Genomic DNA, 18447 nt, shown 5'->3' with positions numbered 1-18447 from the left:
TGGGTACCTACTTGAGATATGATACATCTTAATGAAACCGCAATCGGCAAGACCACACATTATTTGTTTATAAACTCGAATATCGGAACAAAAAGTATAATGATATATTTTTTGTTCACACATTAAGAATAAATATATCGTACGAGCTTTGATAACATACTCTTAATTAATTATATGTCATGGACTATCGTCATAGTTATTTTTAGCTCTTATTTAATGTACAATAGCTTCGCTTGCGTCTTCGTTCGTCTACGTCACCACGTTCCCGTGAAAAATCCAGATTACGAACTGAATGCTTAATTTTATCTTAATTCCTGTATTATTGGATTATTTTTGCTACGTTTTCTAATATTAATAACTTTACTTCATTTGAAACACTTAATACAAACTTTTAATGAAGAATTCAACGAATATCGATTCAAGTTTGATCTTAACTTCGGACTAACGCAGTGGACTCATTTCATTATTCCCAAAATTATTTTTAAATAGAAACAAAAAATATAATTTTAATGATGAGAATACGAATACTTATTAAGTTTTGTACTTTCTAAATAAAAAAATACACATACTTTTATTTTAAGTACGAATTTTATCTCTAAACCCAAACAAATTTGCATTTACGACAATATTATCTGAAGGGTATCTGAAAGGTCTATCCGTAGTCACTTGTAGTAATAACTCCTGGAAACTGACCTTGGTCTAAAGAATTTCTACTTCTCGACAAGCTCCTTTTCAACGACCTTTAGCGCTTTTCAAATCTCTCGTAGACTCCATTTCACACAGCTATATGAACTTAACAAAAAATGACTGCTATCCGACCTCCACAATTCTTCACATTTGTAAATATACTATGAGTAATTTAAAAGTGTTTTTTTATAAACATGTGTTCCAATAATATTCCGTTTTGTCCAACATTGTCAGGACAAAACGGAATATTACGTGAGCTTTAATATAAATACTTAGGATAAAATGTAAACAGGACTATTATGTGCTAATACCAACGTGACTTGATTATCTTTGAAATACCAAGTTTTTGCTGTTTTAGTTTGCTTTGAATTGATCTCAAGATAACGTTGAAAAAACGATGAGTTTTACATTTACAAGTGTTAAAGAAATCAAATGTAGGTAAAGCATCTACCTAATTAATATATCAGTGACATTAGGTACGATCCAAATCGATGGGGAAAAAGTGAAGCGAAGTTCGTACTGCCATCATCTTCTGTTGATCTTCCCAGCCAGTCTGTAGTTACCATACATTTCATTCCGTAAAAGGATTAACGTCGAATAATTCATCCCCAACTGTAAATTCATTTTCAAACTTACTTTACTGTAGAACAATCTTGTGAGTAAGGATTCAATTACTTCGTTCGTTGTCTCCATACGGTATTCTTGTATGTTCAAGCAAGTTTGAGAGCAAACAAGGATATCCTAATGTAAACTTTGGGAGCAAGCTGCAGGAATGTCGAGAGAAAATATTAGGCCCGTCTTGTGACAAACACTGATTATGAAGTTAAGGATGATAATTATGTTAGAAATGGATTTTAAAATCCTGTGGTGAAAAGTTCCAGAAATAACATGGTTGTGTCTAGGGATTCATTCTAGTCGTATATAATTGTAAATATATACGACTAGAATTAAGAACGTGCGTGTTCTTTTCGCCATTTTATTACGGATCCTGTAATATTGATTTGGATAAATTGATATTACAATTGGTTTGCACAACTCTTCAATACTCTTCATAGCCATCCATGTTCTCAACTATCAAAAAGTATATGAGAGCTTTAACATTGACGCGACTAATATTCTAATATCTTTGTCAACAGACGTAGCGGCAATGATTCTGAGACAAGCGAATATTCAGAGGACTCAGCGGCCTATGAGGATGCGCCGGCTGCAGCCAAAGGCATTGGGGCGCGGAAGAATATCAATAGGGGACGGTGGACTAAGGAGGAGGTACACATCTTTAAATTAAAATTAATATTAGTAACGTTATTAGTAGTTGACTATTGTAGTATTCGTTATGTGAGAGGTCGCTGTGAAAGCGGGATGGTGTAGTCTGTCTGTCTTTGGGAGTTGTAAGGTCATTAGGTGTAGGAGAAAAGTGATTAACAATATAAAGATAAGGAACTTCAACATAGTGAGCAGAAGCAAGAAAAAAGGTTTTGCATATGCTTGAAAAATGGAATTAACAGAATAGAATGGAAGATCCTTGCATTAGTAAATTCCGAAATGTAATTTAGAGCCTGCATATATGTGTAAGCATGAATATAATATATGTGTGAAGAATTTAGGTATACCCTAGAATATCAGAAGGAACTAAGTACTATGTTCACAATATCTAGGCTTAAAGCAAATTTTAATGTTTCCAGGATAAAAAGCTAAAAACGTTAGTGAAGCTGTACCACGAGAACTGGGAGATGATTGCGGCCGAGTTCGCAGACAGGTCCGACATACAGTGCCTGCAGCGGTGGTCGAAAGTCGTCAACCCCGACCTAGTCAAGGGTCCATGGACCAAGGAGGTAAATATTTTACAAATTTACTTATAAAGGTAACGGCAATTTATTGATGATGCAGACAGCCTTATGTCATCACTGTCACTTTATCTGGGTCGGCGGACAAGGAGTGACTGCCTACCTATCGAACTTCTTCCCTGTCCCCCTTAGTCAGACTGGTTTTAAGACTTTCTAGCTTCTGACTATCCCTAAAGATTGTGTAAATTAAATAACAACTGGGACACATTATTATTTATTCTAAAATTATTATTATGTAACAAAACTAAATTCTATACGTTATATGCCACAGAGATGGTATAAAAACCCCAAGCGTTGCCATCCCCTCAAAGGTCTTAAAACGTGTTGTGTCCTTAAAATAGTCTTTAATGATAACCAATTCGAAATGTGAAGCAGTTATTGAAGGTTATTGGCACATTAATTAAACAATTCTCATAATGTTACGTCACGCCTTATTAAGGTTCGGTCGTATGAAGTGTGACATGTGTTTAGATCTCATTGCTAAATTTATGGGATCGTATAGAAAACAAGTTAATTATAGCAATGATATAATAATTCAAAAAATGGGAACTGTTTGGTTATGTATATCTAATGATCTAAGCTACTGCTTAACGTTGTCTGTCGATTCATTTAATTAATGCTAGGAAAAATAGAAATAAACGATTTCCTCTAAATTTCTTATACCTATTAAAATAATTCACTTGCTACACACAAGGACAAAAGTTTCAGTAATTTACCGACTTTAAAAAAGAGTGATGTCCTTCTCATGGTAAGACACATTTAGTTTAAGTGATCAGTGTAGTTAGTTGGTTATCATTTTACATCCTGTCGTTCAGAAGTCCTATCACGGATCAAAAAACTCATGTCCGACACATAAGAACAACCATTTCTTGATATTAATACCAAAAAGTTTTTGCTACTTGAGTGAATTCTTCTACTGTTAACCAAAATACCAAGAATTTACAAAGCTTTTTACACAAAGACCTATGATTTACCACATCATTCAAACTGATATCGTAACTTCGTCTCATGAGGAGCAAATTGTTGTAAAATCGCTCCGTTTATGATCTCACCACGGTGCCTTGTTGTGCGACCGCATTAAATTACGCTTTTAAGAAAAACGCTCAGTAATTTAGTGGTTTTGAATTTTAAAGGCATGAAACCACTTACTAGTAGGTGATTTGAAAGAATTTTCAAAAGCTTTTGTTAATATGTTGTGAGGAAAATATGAATGTGATACAGAAGGTGGTTAAGACTTTGTTTCGGAAGTTTACATCATACAAAATCAACGCCAGGCTCTAGTTGCCTGGCATTAATGCTGAACTGGGGTCTTTTTTTGGTGCAGCTGCATTGTACACTTTTTTTTTGTAAATGTTATGCTTCATTTTTATGCTGTACCTATTAAAAAAAAAATCTTTCTTTCTTTCTATATTGTAAAACAACGCACCCCACAAAATTTGAAATTTATCTCCACGTTAGTAGTTAAAAAACTGTAAACAGCCTGGTGTGTACTTTTGCTTAAAAACTAACTTTAATTAAGATTTAAAAGTAACCAAACTAATGTAGAAAAGATTTCACGTGTTCTTTGTTATTGTAAAATGTGATGACGAGACAGAAGATTTTTGAACTTCACTTAGGTAGGTGTTGGTCTGACAAGAGCAATAACATTAAAAAAACACAAATAAACCATTCAAGAGCAATATTTCTCGTTAGTTAAACGAGTGACTAAAGCTAGAATTTTAGATCCCAGTATGACTTGATCATTTACGTTTGCTTGCATAGATTAAAAGCCCTCCCTGAATTACTTACCCACTGCGTCAACTAAACTGATAGCTCTTTCCTCACGCGTGTTGTGTTAATCAACACCAGCTGTAATTGACACTAATATGTATGGTAGTTGCGTCACAGAGATGTCTCAGTGTAAAAGGAATGCTCTTGTAATGCATTCGAATATTGAAGTAATATAGAATTGTTCAAGCACAATTTTTTATTTGCTGGACTAGCTATATAAATGTATGTTTCATGATATCCAGTATATGTCCAGTAGAAAGTTAATAAGACTCTTTTTCAAATACCGCGCTTATGGGTTGACAGTAGGAGATTAGAATATTTGGAATCCAGCTTCGCTCACGACCCTGGCTAGCAGGATTGTCTTCAACGGTAACCACGACACGATACACAAGGGACTAAGGACGGAACATGAGTGGGTTTTAGTCAGTAAAAGTCTGGCACTCCTTCCCACGATTTCTCATCCAAAGATGTCACCGTACTATGTTTTCATTCGTTTGTCAGAAGTATCCTAAAATAATAAGAAAGTACACATAGCTTGGCTAGCAAGACAAAATTCTTCACATCTACTGTTATCACCAACTGCATGTTAGTGTTTGAGCATTTAACTCCACAATACGCCAATCAGTCTATCAACTCGAGGAAGCGACAATGAGTCACGGGTCGTTATACGTCGGTACTGCATGCGTTCGCATAGAATGCGCATAATTAGCGTCCTACAAATGTCAATACACTGCCTATATTCGTGTAGTTTATTGGTAGACTCTCACAGGACTTCAGAAGTAGCTTAGACTTGAAATTTTTGCTAATAATTGTTTTATAGTAAGGATGTTGAACACGTCCCGATAGTCAAATTTCATAGTCGGTAGACAAGAGACGAAAAGGGATAAACATACCAGAAGTTGGCTAAAAAGGTTACATAATAAATATTGAAATGTGTGAATGAATGTTAAGGAAAATTACTTAAAAGCTTAATTATTCGCTAATGTAGTCGTCAAGGTTGATATCAAAGTAGTTTATAACTTTTTCCTGTATAAAGGAATTTAATTACCCATCTTTTTGGTTATTATATGAAATCAATTCTTGTGCAAATCAAGACGCATTTAAAGAATGCCTTAAAGTGTGCTATTTTAATATCAGCATTTATTGTAACGACGCTCGCACTATGGGGTATAAAACTTGTATTGCACACAGACTTCATAAAAAATGTAGCCGATGCGTAATAATATGTTCAACTGCGACTATCGATCCTGCGGCCTAGTTGTTCAAGGTCATCTATGACACTCGACTATATTATATGCAGTCATACTAAGGGAAATATAGTAACAAATAGTTTAAATAGCAGCTCATCGCTTTCAACTCGTAAAGACCCCTTTAGTTTTTAACAAGAGGTAACTTAAAAAAAAAGAATATTTGATGTATTGTATTTTATATATTTATACAAACTCATATAAAATAAATAAACGACGGATTTATTTCAATGGTAAATTTGATTTCGTAATCTTTATCGTTGTTTTACATTTATTTTTAGTCGGGGATCTTTATTTAAACTGATGTTTAAAACAAACGAAAAACACCAATCTTGTTTACCTCTCTTTAAGTACTTAACACAAATAGAATATACTTCCACAGTTATCCATCACAATCAGCGCTTGTTATCTAAATTCGGGCACGTTACAAATTGCTCATAAACCGCAGTAGGCCTCAATTCTTAGACTTTATGAATGAAGGAACCATTGTTTTGTACGCGACACGAATGTTAATGCCTTATCTATGAGGACGGATATACATCTTTATTGCTATTTTGTTTGTTTTTGATGGTATGCGTTGTTGTGCTTTGTGTTTGTAATATAAATAAATAAATGAAAATATTTACTACTGTTTCACAAGAATTTGACTATACACGGACGTCTTTAACCATACATTTCTTGTTTTATTGCCTGATACAAAATAAGATTTTGATTTTCCAATGTGCAGATTCGTTGTAGGTGGGTAAGACGATCAACAAGAGTCAATAAGAGTAAAAGAAACAAATAGCAAAGAGGATTTTTACTGCACGGTCGATCCCCGTGAAGGAGAACTATGTGATTGATCCACAAATGCCTGTTCTGAGTCTTGGTGTTTAGTGCATGTGACTTGAATGCTTGTAAAATCCCCGCGACACAAGCATTAATACCTTAGTGCGGAAGTATTTTCTCTATAAAAAAAAAGAATGAATTAAAGTCTTGTTGTACTAGTCCTACATAACTACGTTTTAAACAATCATTTTATCGAGCTTGGCCTTTGTGGCACAGTATAAAACATCACGTTCGTCAAAACAGCTATTTCCTTCCCTACCTTCTTCGAGTCCATCGCACCTTTAGATTTTTAGTCGACCCCAATCCCTCTAACAAATACAATAGCTACTATAAAAGCTTCTAAGAAGCGACCTCAAACTTAACACTTTTTTATTACTATTACACCCTGTGAGTAAGCCAAGCCTTCGCACAATAAAAATCTTTTATAATATTACCATCAACTTAGTATGCAAATTCAGCAACTTTTTTCACACGATTTTATTGAATGGAAATATTTTGGGCATTACATCATTTGACAATACAAAATATTTCATCCTTATTCGGAAAATAATATCAATTTTTATACTGAATGTTTTTATTATTTAAAAATAGGTGTGTTAAGGAACTTAAAGTTTATCCATGTAAGGTTTATAAATGTCTCAATTATATCTAATATTGGAATAAACATGGTTCAAATTTAAATAAATTTAAACAAAGGCTTTTGTCTGTTTGCCCAAATGCTTGGTGTTATACCTACATGAATATATCTTCTGTTAAGTCATTGTAAGATTAATGTGTGACTAAATTAAATAAGTACAAAAATTCACTTGCTATGTAATGTGTCTGGAGATGTGATTTATGTGTCTGTGTTAAAATATGGTACAAACCACAGACCATTGGTTGTATACGACACCACTTGTAAGACATCACTTCCCAAAAAGTGTATTCTATGGACATTTTGTCATCACGGATAGCCGAGTGGTGAGATCACCACGACAAAGCCACACAGCCCGACGTGTCTCGGGTTCGATTCACTGGTAGGACCAGCGTTTGTGTGTTTCCACGAATTCTTGTTCTGAGTCTGGGAGTCTTTGTGCACGTGACTTGAATGTTTGTGAAACCCCCCGCAAAACAAGTATTAAATAAGTTTGTTTATTTTTATTTACATCGTGGAAAGCTTAATAAAACCAAGAATTTTGAAAATATATAAATGGCACACATTTTAAATTTGCACACTAGTCAGCAAACTCACAAATCATCTTCCACATACCATATACAGACCAACATGATTCAATCTTTATGCATAAAAAACAATACACATTACATGGTCTGTAACTAGATTTAAATTTGCTGTTTAAGACACATCTTGATCTATATCCTTGCCCTTGACCCGACGCTTTTTGTCTTTACCGCTGATACTTGTTAAGCAAACATCAGTCAAAGAAAAGTCGACCTTAGCATATTGAAATAGAAGCGAAGCGTTAAATCTTGACACAAATTAAAGTAATTAAAACTGAAGTCAAACGACTCTCAACCATATTGCGTTGCAATAGAATACAAAAAAAATAGTAATTAAGACGTTTAAGTTTTGAAAAAATATATGATGTCATGGCTTGCTGTGAGTACTATGAATTAGTGTTAATTTAATACCTAATTTACTAATTTAATGCTCGTGTTTTGTTTTATATTTTTGCTGTTATGGCAATATTATTTGATCATAGAGCCTTGAATCTTTAGTAAATTGTTAATCCCAAGCTACAATCGATTGACATAAATCCTTGAGGAAACCACGTTCTGTCCTAATTTTCCTGTTAAACCATGTGTTAAGCGCTCTATAATGTATGATAAGATTGATACCGTTTATAAATACTATTTGTATAGAACTACGCATTTTCTATTCATTTCTTTTACTTTATTTGTGTCCCAGAGTAGAAGAAGCTTTTGTTGCGAGTGCTGGTCCTAAATTTGGGTGTCTTTGTGCATGTACTTTAATGTTTGTGAAAGCCCCCGTAAAATACAAGGCATAAAAGTTAAAGTTAAAAAAATCATTGAAGAAACTTATAAAGGATATACACAGCACAAGTCATACCTCTTTCGTTACAAAATTAATCCGTCTGTAAGTACCTAAATCAAGGCCAAAGGTAACTAGGTGCTAAACCCTTTTGTTACCAATTCTACAAATCATGGTATGACCAATTATTTAGTACAGTGTTAAACAAAAAGTGTAATTATTTTAATTAAAGGGCGTGTTAATTGGTCAACTCGTGACTTGAGATTTGCTATAGATATGTATCAAGAGTCGTGAATCTTTTTGCGTCGTATTGTTAAAAGTAGTTCAGTTTTTTTCACGAACAATTTGAACTGAAGCCTTTGTTGTTTATCCGAAATGTGTTTTGCTTAAGATTTTTATTTTCGGGAATCCTTTATTGAACTGCGGTGTTCCTAGCACTGCGTTTTAAAGTAAGACTACAGCTGTAATGTGGAAAAGAGACATCGCTCTTTCCGTGTATTGCGCTCATTTCCTAAACAGCAATGAAAGTTTCTTCCGTAAGTTCTTACTTTATGAGGTGTTAGCAGGCCTCCTGTATTAATTTTTTGAACTTAATATCCTTGTCGGTATAATAATATCCAACTTCAATAATATAAGACAGCTAGTAGTCACTGTATCCGAAAACAGCTTGGACGGATATACACTCAACCAGCACCTTAATTTCAAGAAAGCCATTTTAAATTAGACTTTAAAGCTTCGTGTACAAAGTCGAATATCGTCCAACATATTGTGCTGGCTGTGAACATAACAAAATTCAACCTTAACTCTTCACAATAGAGTCAATTATCGTAAAACTCAGATACTGACTGTAAATATAGCGTCTTAATAAACATCTCATTCCAATCAGCTGTTTGAATTCACGTTTTTTCACCCACGCACTAGTTCACCTTGCGATTTAACGTATTTTCGCACGCTACAATCAGGTGTTTCATTGTTTTTTTAAATGCTTTTTGTTGTAAGAGGATCTTAAAGGATGAGCGGCAATCGGTAATTGTTAAATCGTTTTGTAAATTGTAAAGAGATTTAGAAGCAATGATACGGTAATTTTTTATTGATTGTACTTTATGTCGGCTTAATTGAAAGAAACATACAATAACTAGTGTTGAATTGTGTGGACTATTATTTCTAAGATTTCAAATCTGTTTGTACCTAATTAGGTGTGGCAAAAGAATTTGTAAATGAGGTTTAACTTCAATTTGAAAAACAATACAAGCGTTTGGTTTGTTTTGTTCATATTCCTCTGATGTAATACAGTATTTGGACGACGTATGAGAGGTATTGACTTATTGAGTTAGAAGTGTAAACATTATGTTATTTTTTATAAAAGGTTATATCGCAAATAAGTTACTAATATTGATTATCTTTTGTTATAGGAAGATGAAAAGGTGATGGACCTGGTCAAAAGATACGGGCCAAAGAAATGGACGCTCATAGCGCGCCACCTAAAGGGAAGGATAGGAAAACAGTGCAGGTAAGCATTAAAGTAACAAGCAAGCAAAATCTCTTTTTAATTCGAAACGTATGTTAAATTTTACAAAGTAAATAGTTTAACTAGGAATCTGTTGACAATAGCCAAATTAGAGAATATATGAATTCAATTCAATTGGAACAGAAACAACATAAAACTTGTAAACAATACAATGTAAAAAAATATATTAGTGATTAAAAAAAACCATTTCAATGTTGTGTTGTTTTGCGATGTGATTGGTATCAGAATTTGTTTATAGTCAAATTGAGTTGGATCTGCATTCAAATAATTTAAAGAGATTTTCTCAAGAGAATTGTTTCTGGTCATCCTAATAAACTATTGAACTTTCCAGAGAACGATGGCACAACCACCTAAACCCGTCTATAAAGAAGACGGCGTGGACGGAGCACGAAGACAGAGTTATTTACCAAGCGCACAAGCAGCTCGGGAACCAGTGGGCTAAGATAGCTAAGCTGTTGCCTGGCAGGTGAGTACTGTATAAATATGAAGACTGAAACCCGCAGAACTTAGGTGTTACTGACTAATCCAGGAAAAGAGGGGGGGGGGTGGCGAAATTGGTACTGAAGTGGCCACTTGATTGCCACTGATTTTCAGCTTAGAATGATTTTAAAGTAAATGTCACAAAGCTGTCTGCGATTAGTGACGTTTATGGCATTTTTACTGGAAGTCGATTTGTTGCTAATTCGCTAAAATCTTCAAGGAAATTATTCAGGCAAGAGAAGAAGGTAGAGATACTAAAGATCTTATTAATCAACATACTTTTTATTAGCCTTAATTTTTTTTTTACTTTTTGCAGCGTTTAAGGCAAGCTATGGAAAAGCCATTCGTCACAATAATTCAAGTGTCTTATGTCAGTTAAGATTTGTTCATTTTCATCCTCAATAATCCAATTCCGTCCCCCACAGGACCGACAACGCAATAAAGAACCACTGGAACTCGACGATGCGTCGGAAGTACGAGCCCGACCTCCTCGACAGCTTCGAGTCGCTGCGGCGCAAGCAGGCGCGCGGCAGGCGGGAGGGGACGCCGCATGCACACGACAAAGTACAAGTCGCTTACAACGATGTTAGTGCGCTTTCTGTGTTCTGTTTTGAGTTTGGTTGGGTTGTTATTCAAAACTTAGTGCTGAAAAAGTAGATTATCAAGTATACAAAAATGTATGAGCGCTAGATCAAGAGAATGTAGAATAATATGTATATGAAAATAGATACGCATCAGCAAAGGCATATTTTTTCTACATTAAGGTATTGTACACAGGCGTGTATCTCTGAACCTTAAAGCAGAAATCCTGATTTCGTCGCAACAAGATTGAACAAAAATCTGCTGTTGTGTACGAGAGCCTCGAGAATTTTGATCTAAAAGCTTATACGACTATAAAAAAGCAAAGAATTGCTAAAAAGTAAAAGAAAATTTTGAGTCTGTAATGGTCAGGTAAAGGAGTAATTGCCGTCTCATTTCAAGTGATAGAACAAGAACAAATTAATAACTAAAACAAAGAAATAATTCACAATAATAACCCAACCAAATTGTTAATAGGCGAGATATGGTAAATGTAATCTATACACAAGGACACAGCGATCACTTATTACCATATCTATGCCTCAAAATGTATGTGCCAGATAAAACTTAACTCAATATTGTGTTTGCATACTACAATAAATAAAAGTTCTATTAGACCTTGTCGGGAACGATAAAATAATACTTAGAAAACTATGTTTCTTTCATTGAAAGTAATGTGGTATGTATAGTATAAATATAAAATTCCCCTGTCACGATGTTAGTTACCGTACTCCTCCGAAATGGCTCAACCGATTTTTACCAAATTTTATATGCGTATTCAGTAGGTCTGAGAATAGAACAACATCTATTTTTAATACCCATAAGTGATAAGGGATGATCACACAAAAAAAAATATTTTATTTTTTGGACGAAATTGTTTGTTTTTACTTTTTTTATAATGTGGCATTAAAAATACATACAACCAGAAAATCGGCAAAACAACGTTTGCTGGGTCAGCTAGTATAGTATAAATTTTAGTTCTATGATACAAAGAAAACTATTAACTTAAGTGCAGTGTTGGCATATACATTTGAATATTTTGTCCTTATTTGCAATGTCCACAACCTGATTTTAAAAGGTCCATCAGAATATAAATTAGATAACCATTTGTTAAGTCACATTCTCTAGTTCTTTTTAATATGCGTTTCTACTTTCTCCTTTATTAATCAATTAAGCATATAATTAAAAACTTTCAGAATCAGGTTGGATAGATGTTTTATTAGATTTTTTCTCATTTGGTTTTTGTTTTCGGTAACAGTGTCTATAAATATATGTGCTACTTACAAAGGCCGACTGTAGTTGTGTGTGCTTTCTCGTTTTGTATATATTATGTTAAGTTAACTTTTGGCTTTATCATGTGTTTTAGTTATCACGCTTATGACCACTTTCATATAACATTCACTTTCATCAAAATAAATGTTGCACATATCGTAGTGACAAAGTGTGTAGTTTCTGAAGAACTAACTTCTTTACTAATATTCGATATTTGTAGACAGAGGAGTAGTCTCTTCTCTGAACTTATATTCTTTAATGTAAGACGAAATTAGAAAATTTAGATCAACAACCCACATTCTAAATAAAACCAAAGAATAATCATTCATAGATATCAAAATTGGTCAAACAGCTTCTTCCCTTCCTTATAAAAATGAACAATATGAAACAACCTAAATTACCCGCATCACATGAACAAACATAATTATATAATCTAAATATATTTAATATCCCTGTCACACCCACAGCAGACCTGGTCAGACCCCTTCAACGAGTCAACACAGAGTAACTCATCCAACACAAGTCAGCCTGCGTCGAAGCAAGTGTTACACTTCAGACAACTGCTCAAGGATCAACTGAACAACATCAGTCTGCAGTCGAGACAGAAGTCGCCGGACAGGGGAGGGCTCGTACCAGCTGATATTGAAATCGTTGATGCCCCTTTTAAGTGAGTGTTTGCCTTTATTTAATAAAAATGTAAGTAATTTAATGAGAAAAAGGCAGCAAGTCAAGTTATATGAACAAAGGCGTGGACCACAGAAATGTATTTTACTTCGCGAGGATCGAACCTGCGAGAGGTCGAGTACAACATTTACTACTCGATCATCATTTATCCATGCGGTCAAAAGTCGCCTTCATTAGAAGTCCTTAAATGTCTAGCTGTTTGCTCCCATTAAATGAAATCTTAACATAAGTTGACAGTAAGTCACAAAACCGGGTGTGTTTCAAACAAAAAATTACAATGAAAAACTCTGTTCGAGAAATACCTTATGTTTCTCACATTTTAGTTAACCTGTCTTATTTTTTTAGTTTTCTAACAATTCCTTCCGCTGTTTCCAGGTTCGTGAACATAGAAGTACTACCAACGGACTCACAGTTCAGGAATTACTTACACCAAACTTCAACAGCCAATGAGAACAATCAAGATGCCAGTAAGTATATCAATCAATGACACATTTCTTAAAACTTAGCCTTATTCAATTTTTGACCTGCTTGTTTGTCCTGCATGGGGTTGAACCCGCGAAAACGTCGTGCATAGTGGATCTGGCGTTGTAATCTCAACCACTACAATCCAAACAAAAAAAATATAATGGCAGAAAATTACTAACCAAATGACTAAAGATCTCGTTGGCGTGCAATTGGAAGGCCTATGTCCAGCAGTGGACGAATATGGGCTGACGATGATGATCATCGGCCTAGCCTTTTCCCAACTATATTGGGGTCGGCTTCCAGTCTAACCGGATTCAGCAAAGTGTCAGTGTTTTACAAGGAGTGACTGCCTATCTGGCCTCCTCACCCCAGTTACCTGGGCAACACGATACCCCTTGGTTCGACTGGTTGTCAAACTTTATTAGCTTAGCTTCTGACTACCTATAAAGACTGTCAAAGATGTATGAATAACAGCCGGGCCATGATGAAATGACTAATAAATACATAATTATGAATTAATTGAAAAAGTTACTATCATAACACAATTATCGAAGAGAAGTATTTAAGATTGTAGTGTTAATATGTTGATACTGACGACCTCCGTGGTCGAGTGGCGCACGCACCGGTTTCAAGGTGTCGCTAGCTCTGAGGTCCCGGGTTCGATCCCCGGCCGGGTCAATGTAAAAATTCACATTTCTACATTGTCTCGGGTCTGGGTGTTTGTGGTACCTTCGTTGTATCTGAATTCTATAACACAAGTGCTATAGCAACTTACTTTGGGTTCAGAACAATGTATGTGCTGTTGTCCGCATTATATTTCCATTTAGTTTGTTTAATAATTAATTTGCCGTACGAAAGTTCTTATAATAACACAATTATCTTCACTTTCCAGTAACATACGCTGTCCAAGCAGAGAGTAGTAAGGTGATAGAAGTCCCTTCAGTGTACACGTCGCCTAAGAAGGTCACACAGACTAGCAGCCCGCCGCCCATACTCAGGCGGAAACCCAAGAAGTCACAGAGTACCACGAATAATGTGAGTTAATGTATTGTATCTGTGTTTTATATTCATGTTGGTTTTACCTGGTAAGGTATGCTGGGACTTAAGTGCTAAGTGGTGGCGAATCTGTAAATCATTGGTATTTGGTATATGTAAATCCAATATTTTTAAGTGAAATCTTTTGAAATATAACAAGTTTGAAATGGTGAAGATAGATTTTGTGGAGAAACCTTATTTGAAGTTTGTATATCAAGTTATTACAGTGATAATAATATATATAATATATAATAATATATAATATCATGGGACAATAATATATAATATCATGGGACAACTCACACACGGTTATCTGATCCCAAGCTAAGCAGAGCTTGTGTTATGGTAACCAGACAACTGATAAACTTACTTATATAGTTCTAAATACATACATATTATAGATAAATTACACCCAGACACAGAACAAATGATCGTGCTCATCACACAAACATTTGTCCTGGGTGGGAATCGAACCCACGACCTCCGGTATAGCAGTCAGGGTCACTAACCACTAGACCAACAGGCCCGTCAGTGATAATCTTATTTTCGTCTCATTCGTTTCTACTATTTTCTTGTCTTTTTAATTTTTTAGTTAACATTCCAAGATATATCCTTAGTGACCATATTCTCAATGTAGGCTATCATTGAAATTTCTGTACATTTTTAACACAAGTTTCCCCCGCAGTCGTGGCCGGAGTCCATCCCGAAGTCCCTGGAGGCCCGCTCAGCCGGCGTGACCCCCATCAAGGCGCTCCCCTTCAGTCCGTCGCAGTTCCTCAACTCTCCCGCCGCCATCTCCTTCGCCGCGCTCGACTCCACGCCGCTCAGGCATGCTGCTAAGGTAAATAATTAAATAAATATTTCATAACACTTATCACTCTCTTTGCTAATATATATTTTTTAAACTTGTTTATTAGTTACGGAGTGGAATCAAATATAGTATTATGTGTGATATGACTCCGCGGATAGTCGAGTGGTGGAGGTCACCACGCCAAACTCACTGCGTGTCGAGTCTTGGGTGCGATCCCCGCGTAGGACAAGCATTTGTGTGATCCAGGTTTAAGTCTGGGTGTCTTTGTGCACGTGATTTGTATGATTGTGAAACCCCTGCGACACAAGGATTAAATTCTTATTGTTACTGCGGGAGTCGTTCTTTTTTATGTTTGTTGACTTAAAGTGTATCACATTTGGTTCGATAAAAACGACAACCATCCGTGAATAAAAATTTCTTTATTCAACCTATACTCAGTTGACTGAAGTACCATGTCAAATTAGATTTAACTTAAAGATAAAATATCTTATTCAATACCAATCTATTCCGCATCCCTCAGGAATGGAGTGCGAGTCCTTTACTGCAGACGCCGACGCCCGCGCATGTCACTCCGGGCGGACCCGCTGCACTCAAGGGAACCACTCCTAAGTAAGTAGATTATTAAATTAACTATAGAAAAATACATATTTGACTTGTGTAATAGACATAAATTTCCTTTGTATTGAAACAATCAAGTTTCGATAAAGAGATAGATTATAACAGGTTGTATTTGTCCCATTATTTACGGAGAGTTTCTTGTCAGTTCTTTTCCATAAGAGAGACATTTTGAAACCTTGCATCTACAGTCAATATTGTAAGTGCCTAGAAAACTGTCTACTTGATATAAAACCTTTTGAATTTGATTTTGTAAAATTTTACCCCTGAAAGCGAGTCTATAGGTAGCAAAATTTTGCATGGATTTTGATGTTGCGTTGCAGATGTTGCATCAAAAGATACACAATACAACTGTAACATATTCAGGTCCGCTGTGCTCCTACGCAATAGCCATAAAACGCATATTAATCACACAAAAACATTCACAGAACCCCGACACCCTTCAAGATCGCGATGGCGGAAATCGGCAAGAAGTCCGGTCTGCACTACGAGCCGTCCAGCCCGGGACTGCTCGTCGAGGACATCACTATGATGATGAAGAGAGAGAACTCTGATAGTACTGTGCAGCTGAACGATTCCATGCTGTCATCAACAGCTGATGGCCCGGAGAATGCGAGTGTACAGGTAAGGGATTAAGTTTTTAGTAATGCTATGCATTCAATGATTATGAGTCATGTTATACTGGCCCGTTGGTGTAGTGGTAAGTGACCCTCTCTTCTTGGCGACACTGAGAGGTCTGGTGACACGAATCGGATTAAATGCGTAATATATGCGCATATAGACGGTGTCAGTGTTTGGTTAGATATATGCATCACTGGATCTAATATAAAGATGCAAAAATAAATGCGATTTTTTAAAAGGAGCGTGTTTTACTTAAAATACGTAATGAGTAAGGCAGGATTGTAAACTAGTCTGGATAAGGACAAGGCCATATTAAATGCACCCGAACCAATAAAGTTTAAGGAAGTTAAGCGGTTTCTAGGTGTAGTTAATTTTTATAGAAGTTTTATACGTAACGCGGCGTCTAGAAATCAAAATCAAAATTTATTTATTCAAATTAGGCTACTATGTAGTACTTCTTGAAGGTCAAATTACATTGGAAAGCGCCCAGTTTCGTCTACTCTTTCTCGCTTCCTAAGGGCCTTCGCTGAGGGAGAAGAAACGCAGCAAACTCCGCAGCAGCATGCTGCTGTGAACGCGCCGTGACAGTGAGAGGTAGACAGCAGCGGGTGGCGGTATGTCGCGAGCTGGCGCGTGTCTCGCTTCTCTAGAATTTTAATAAATTGTAGGGGTTTAAAATACTAAATGAAAAAAAATATAAACGTACTAGTGGCCCCTTTGATTTTTAGAGTTCTCTGGTCTGCCATCATTAGAACCCGACTTCCGCATGGAATTTTTTTTTCTAACAAAATCGGTTCATAAACGACGAAGCTAGGCGCGAAAAAAATTTTTAAAAACGCATAATGTATGCGGTCGAATTAAGCAAACTCTTTTTTTTGAAGTCGTATAAAAACGAAAACTGACGCCCGTAGTAGGGTGACTTATTGATAGCAACATTGATGAAGGAATTGGCTCGTGTGTCACATGTGCGAGAGTATGCGCGACCCTTCTGCCAATTTTTTTTTAGTTGAGGCGGGGAAATACTCTGACATCCGCATCCTCGAGAGAGGGAACGGGTAGTGTCAGACTCCTATCCGCCGGGTGACGTCAGCCGCGTGCCGGCCGCGGGGAGGCCTGCGTCGGCCTGCTCGCCTCATACTGGGGAACACCCGTCACGACCTCAGTGCGACCCCACGGCCTGGGTCTGTGTGAGCGGGCGCCCAGACCCTGGTGAGGGCAAGTCGCGCTCGTGCGGGACGGGGGCGCTGGGATCTTCCTCGCTAGCGCGCTCCGCTGCCTCCTAATTATAGAAATGCCTGGCATTTTACCACCAGTGAAAGGCTTGCCAAATTAATGTTCGGTCGAAATTTGCGATCGCGTCGTCAGCGCCAGTAATAAACGAACCAATTTAAGGACACCACGTTTTATCGCTCCTCACTTACCCACCTATACACATGACTAATATTACATACATCTGACCTTATGAGTAACATTCAGCAGGTGAACGACTCGGGCATCGGCAGCCTGAAGCGTCGCTCGTCGGTGTGCGGCAAGGAGAACGTGTCGGTGGGCCACAAGCGCGCGCGCAAGGCGCTGGCCAGCAGCTGGGGCGCCGTCACCAGCACGCCGCACGCCGGCCGCGCCGCGCTCGTGCCCGACCTCACCTACATCGAGACGCCGGTCAGTGTGCTAGCATGTGTTCGTCTGAAGAAGAGATGTAGACACGTGTAGTCACGTGGCGGCATGTCTAGCAAAGTTCAAGTAAAAGAACTGGCTAGCCAGCACCGAGTATAACAACGACTTGGTGCCACTTGGTGTCAAAAGCCGCAGTTGGGCAAATACCTCCCCCTTTAGACCTCTCTTTCTTTAGCCATTTGTTCACCGCGTCTTTGACTAGATCATGACATTATCTTCACGAGCTTTGGGTTTATTTTTTTTAGGTAACGAAACATTTCGAACCATCTTTATAAAATATACAGTCAGCTCGGTCCTCAGATCACATCTGCCTTGCA

At 36.7% G+C, this 18447-nt stretch overlaps 1 protein-coding gene across 6 annotated transcripts in view; it reads left to right on the top strand.

Annotated features, from left to right (window-relative positions):
- LOC113499714 (myb protein) overlaps positions 1-18447 on the top strand; it is a 60837-nt gene that overhangs the window by 34828 nt on the left and 7562 nt on the right. For 3 of the 6 annotated variants that reach the window (XM_026880288.1, XM_026880283.1, XM_026880287.1), the window contains 12 exons: positions 1824-1953; positions 2370-2519; positions 9779-9876; positions 10226-10360; positions 10800-10959; positions 12693-12892; positions 13285-13376; positions 14267-14409; positions 15095-15250; positions 15741-15829; positions 16264-16459; positions 17933-18115. In XM_026880288.1, the coding sequence (XP_026736089.1) occupies positions 1824-1953; positions 2370-2519; positions 9779-9876; positions 10226-10360; positions 10800-10959; positions 12693-12892; positions 13285-13376; positions 14267-14409; positions 15095-15250; positions 15741-15829; positions 16264-16459; positions 17933-18115 (1732 nt within the window). The remainder of the gene's footprint in view (positions 1-1823; positions 1954-2369; positions 2520-9778; positions 9877-10225; positions 10361-10799; positions 10960-12692; positions 12893-13284; positions 13377-14266; positions 14410-15094; positions 15251-15740; positions 15830-16263; positions 16460-17932; positions 18116-18447) is intronic. The other 3 variants (XM_026880286.1, XM_026880285.1, XM_026880284.1) reach the window with 3 other exon arrangements.

This window comes from Trichoplusia ni, chromosome 12 (assembly GCF_003590095.1).
Source record: "Trichoplusia ni isolate ovarian cell line Hi5 chromosome 12, tn1, whole genome shotgun sequence".
NCBI classification, from domain to species: Eukaryota; Metazoa; Arthropoda; class Insecta; order Lepidoptera; family Noctuidae; genus Trichoplusia; species Trichoplusia ni.
The sequence above is the reverse complement of the archived record's forward strand: the minus strand, read 5'-3'. Positions and strand labels throughout refer to the sequence as shown.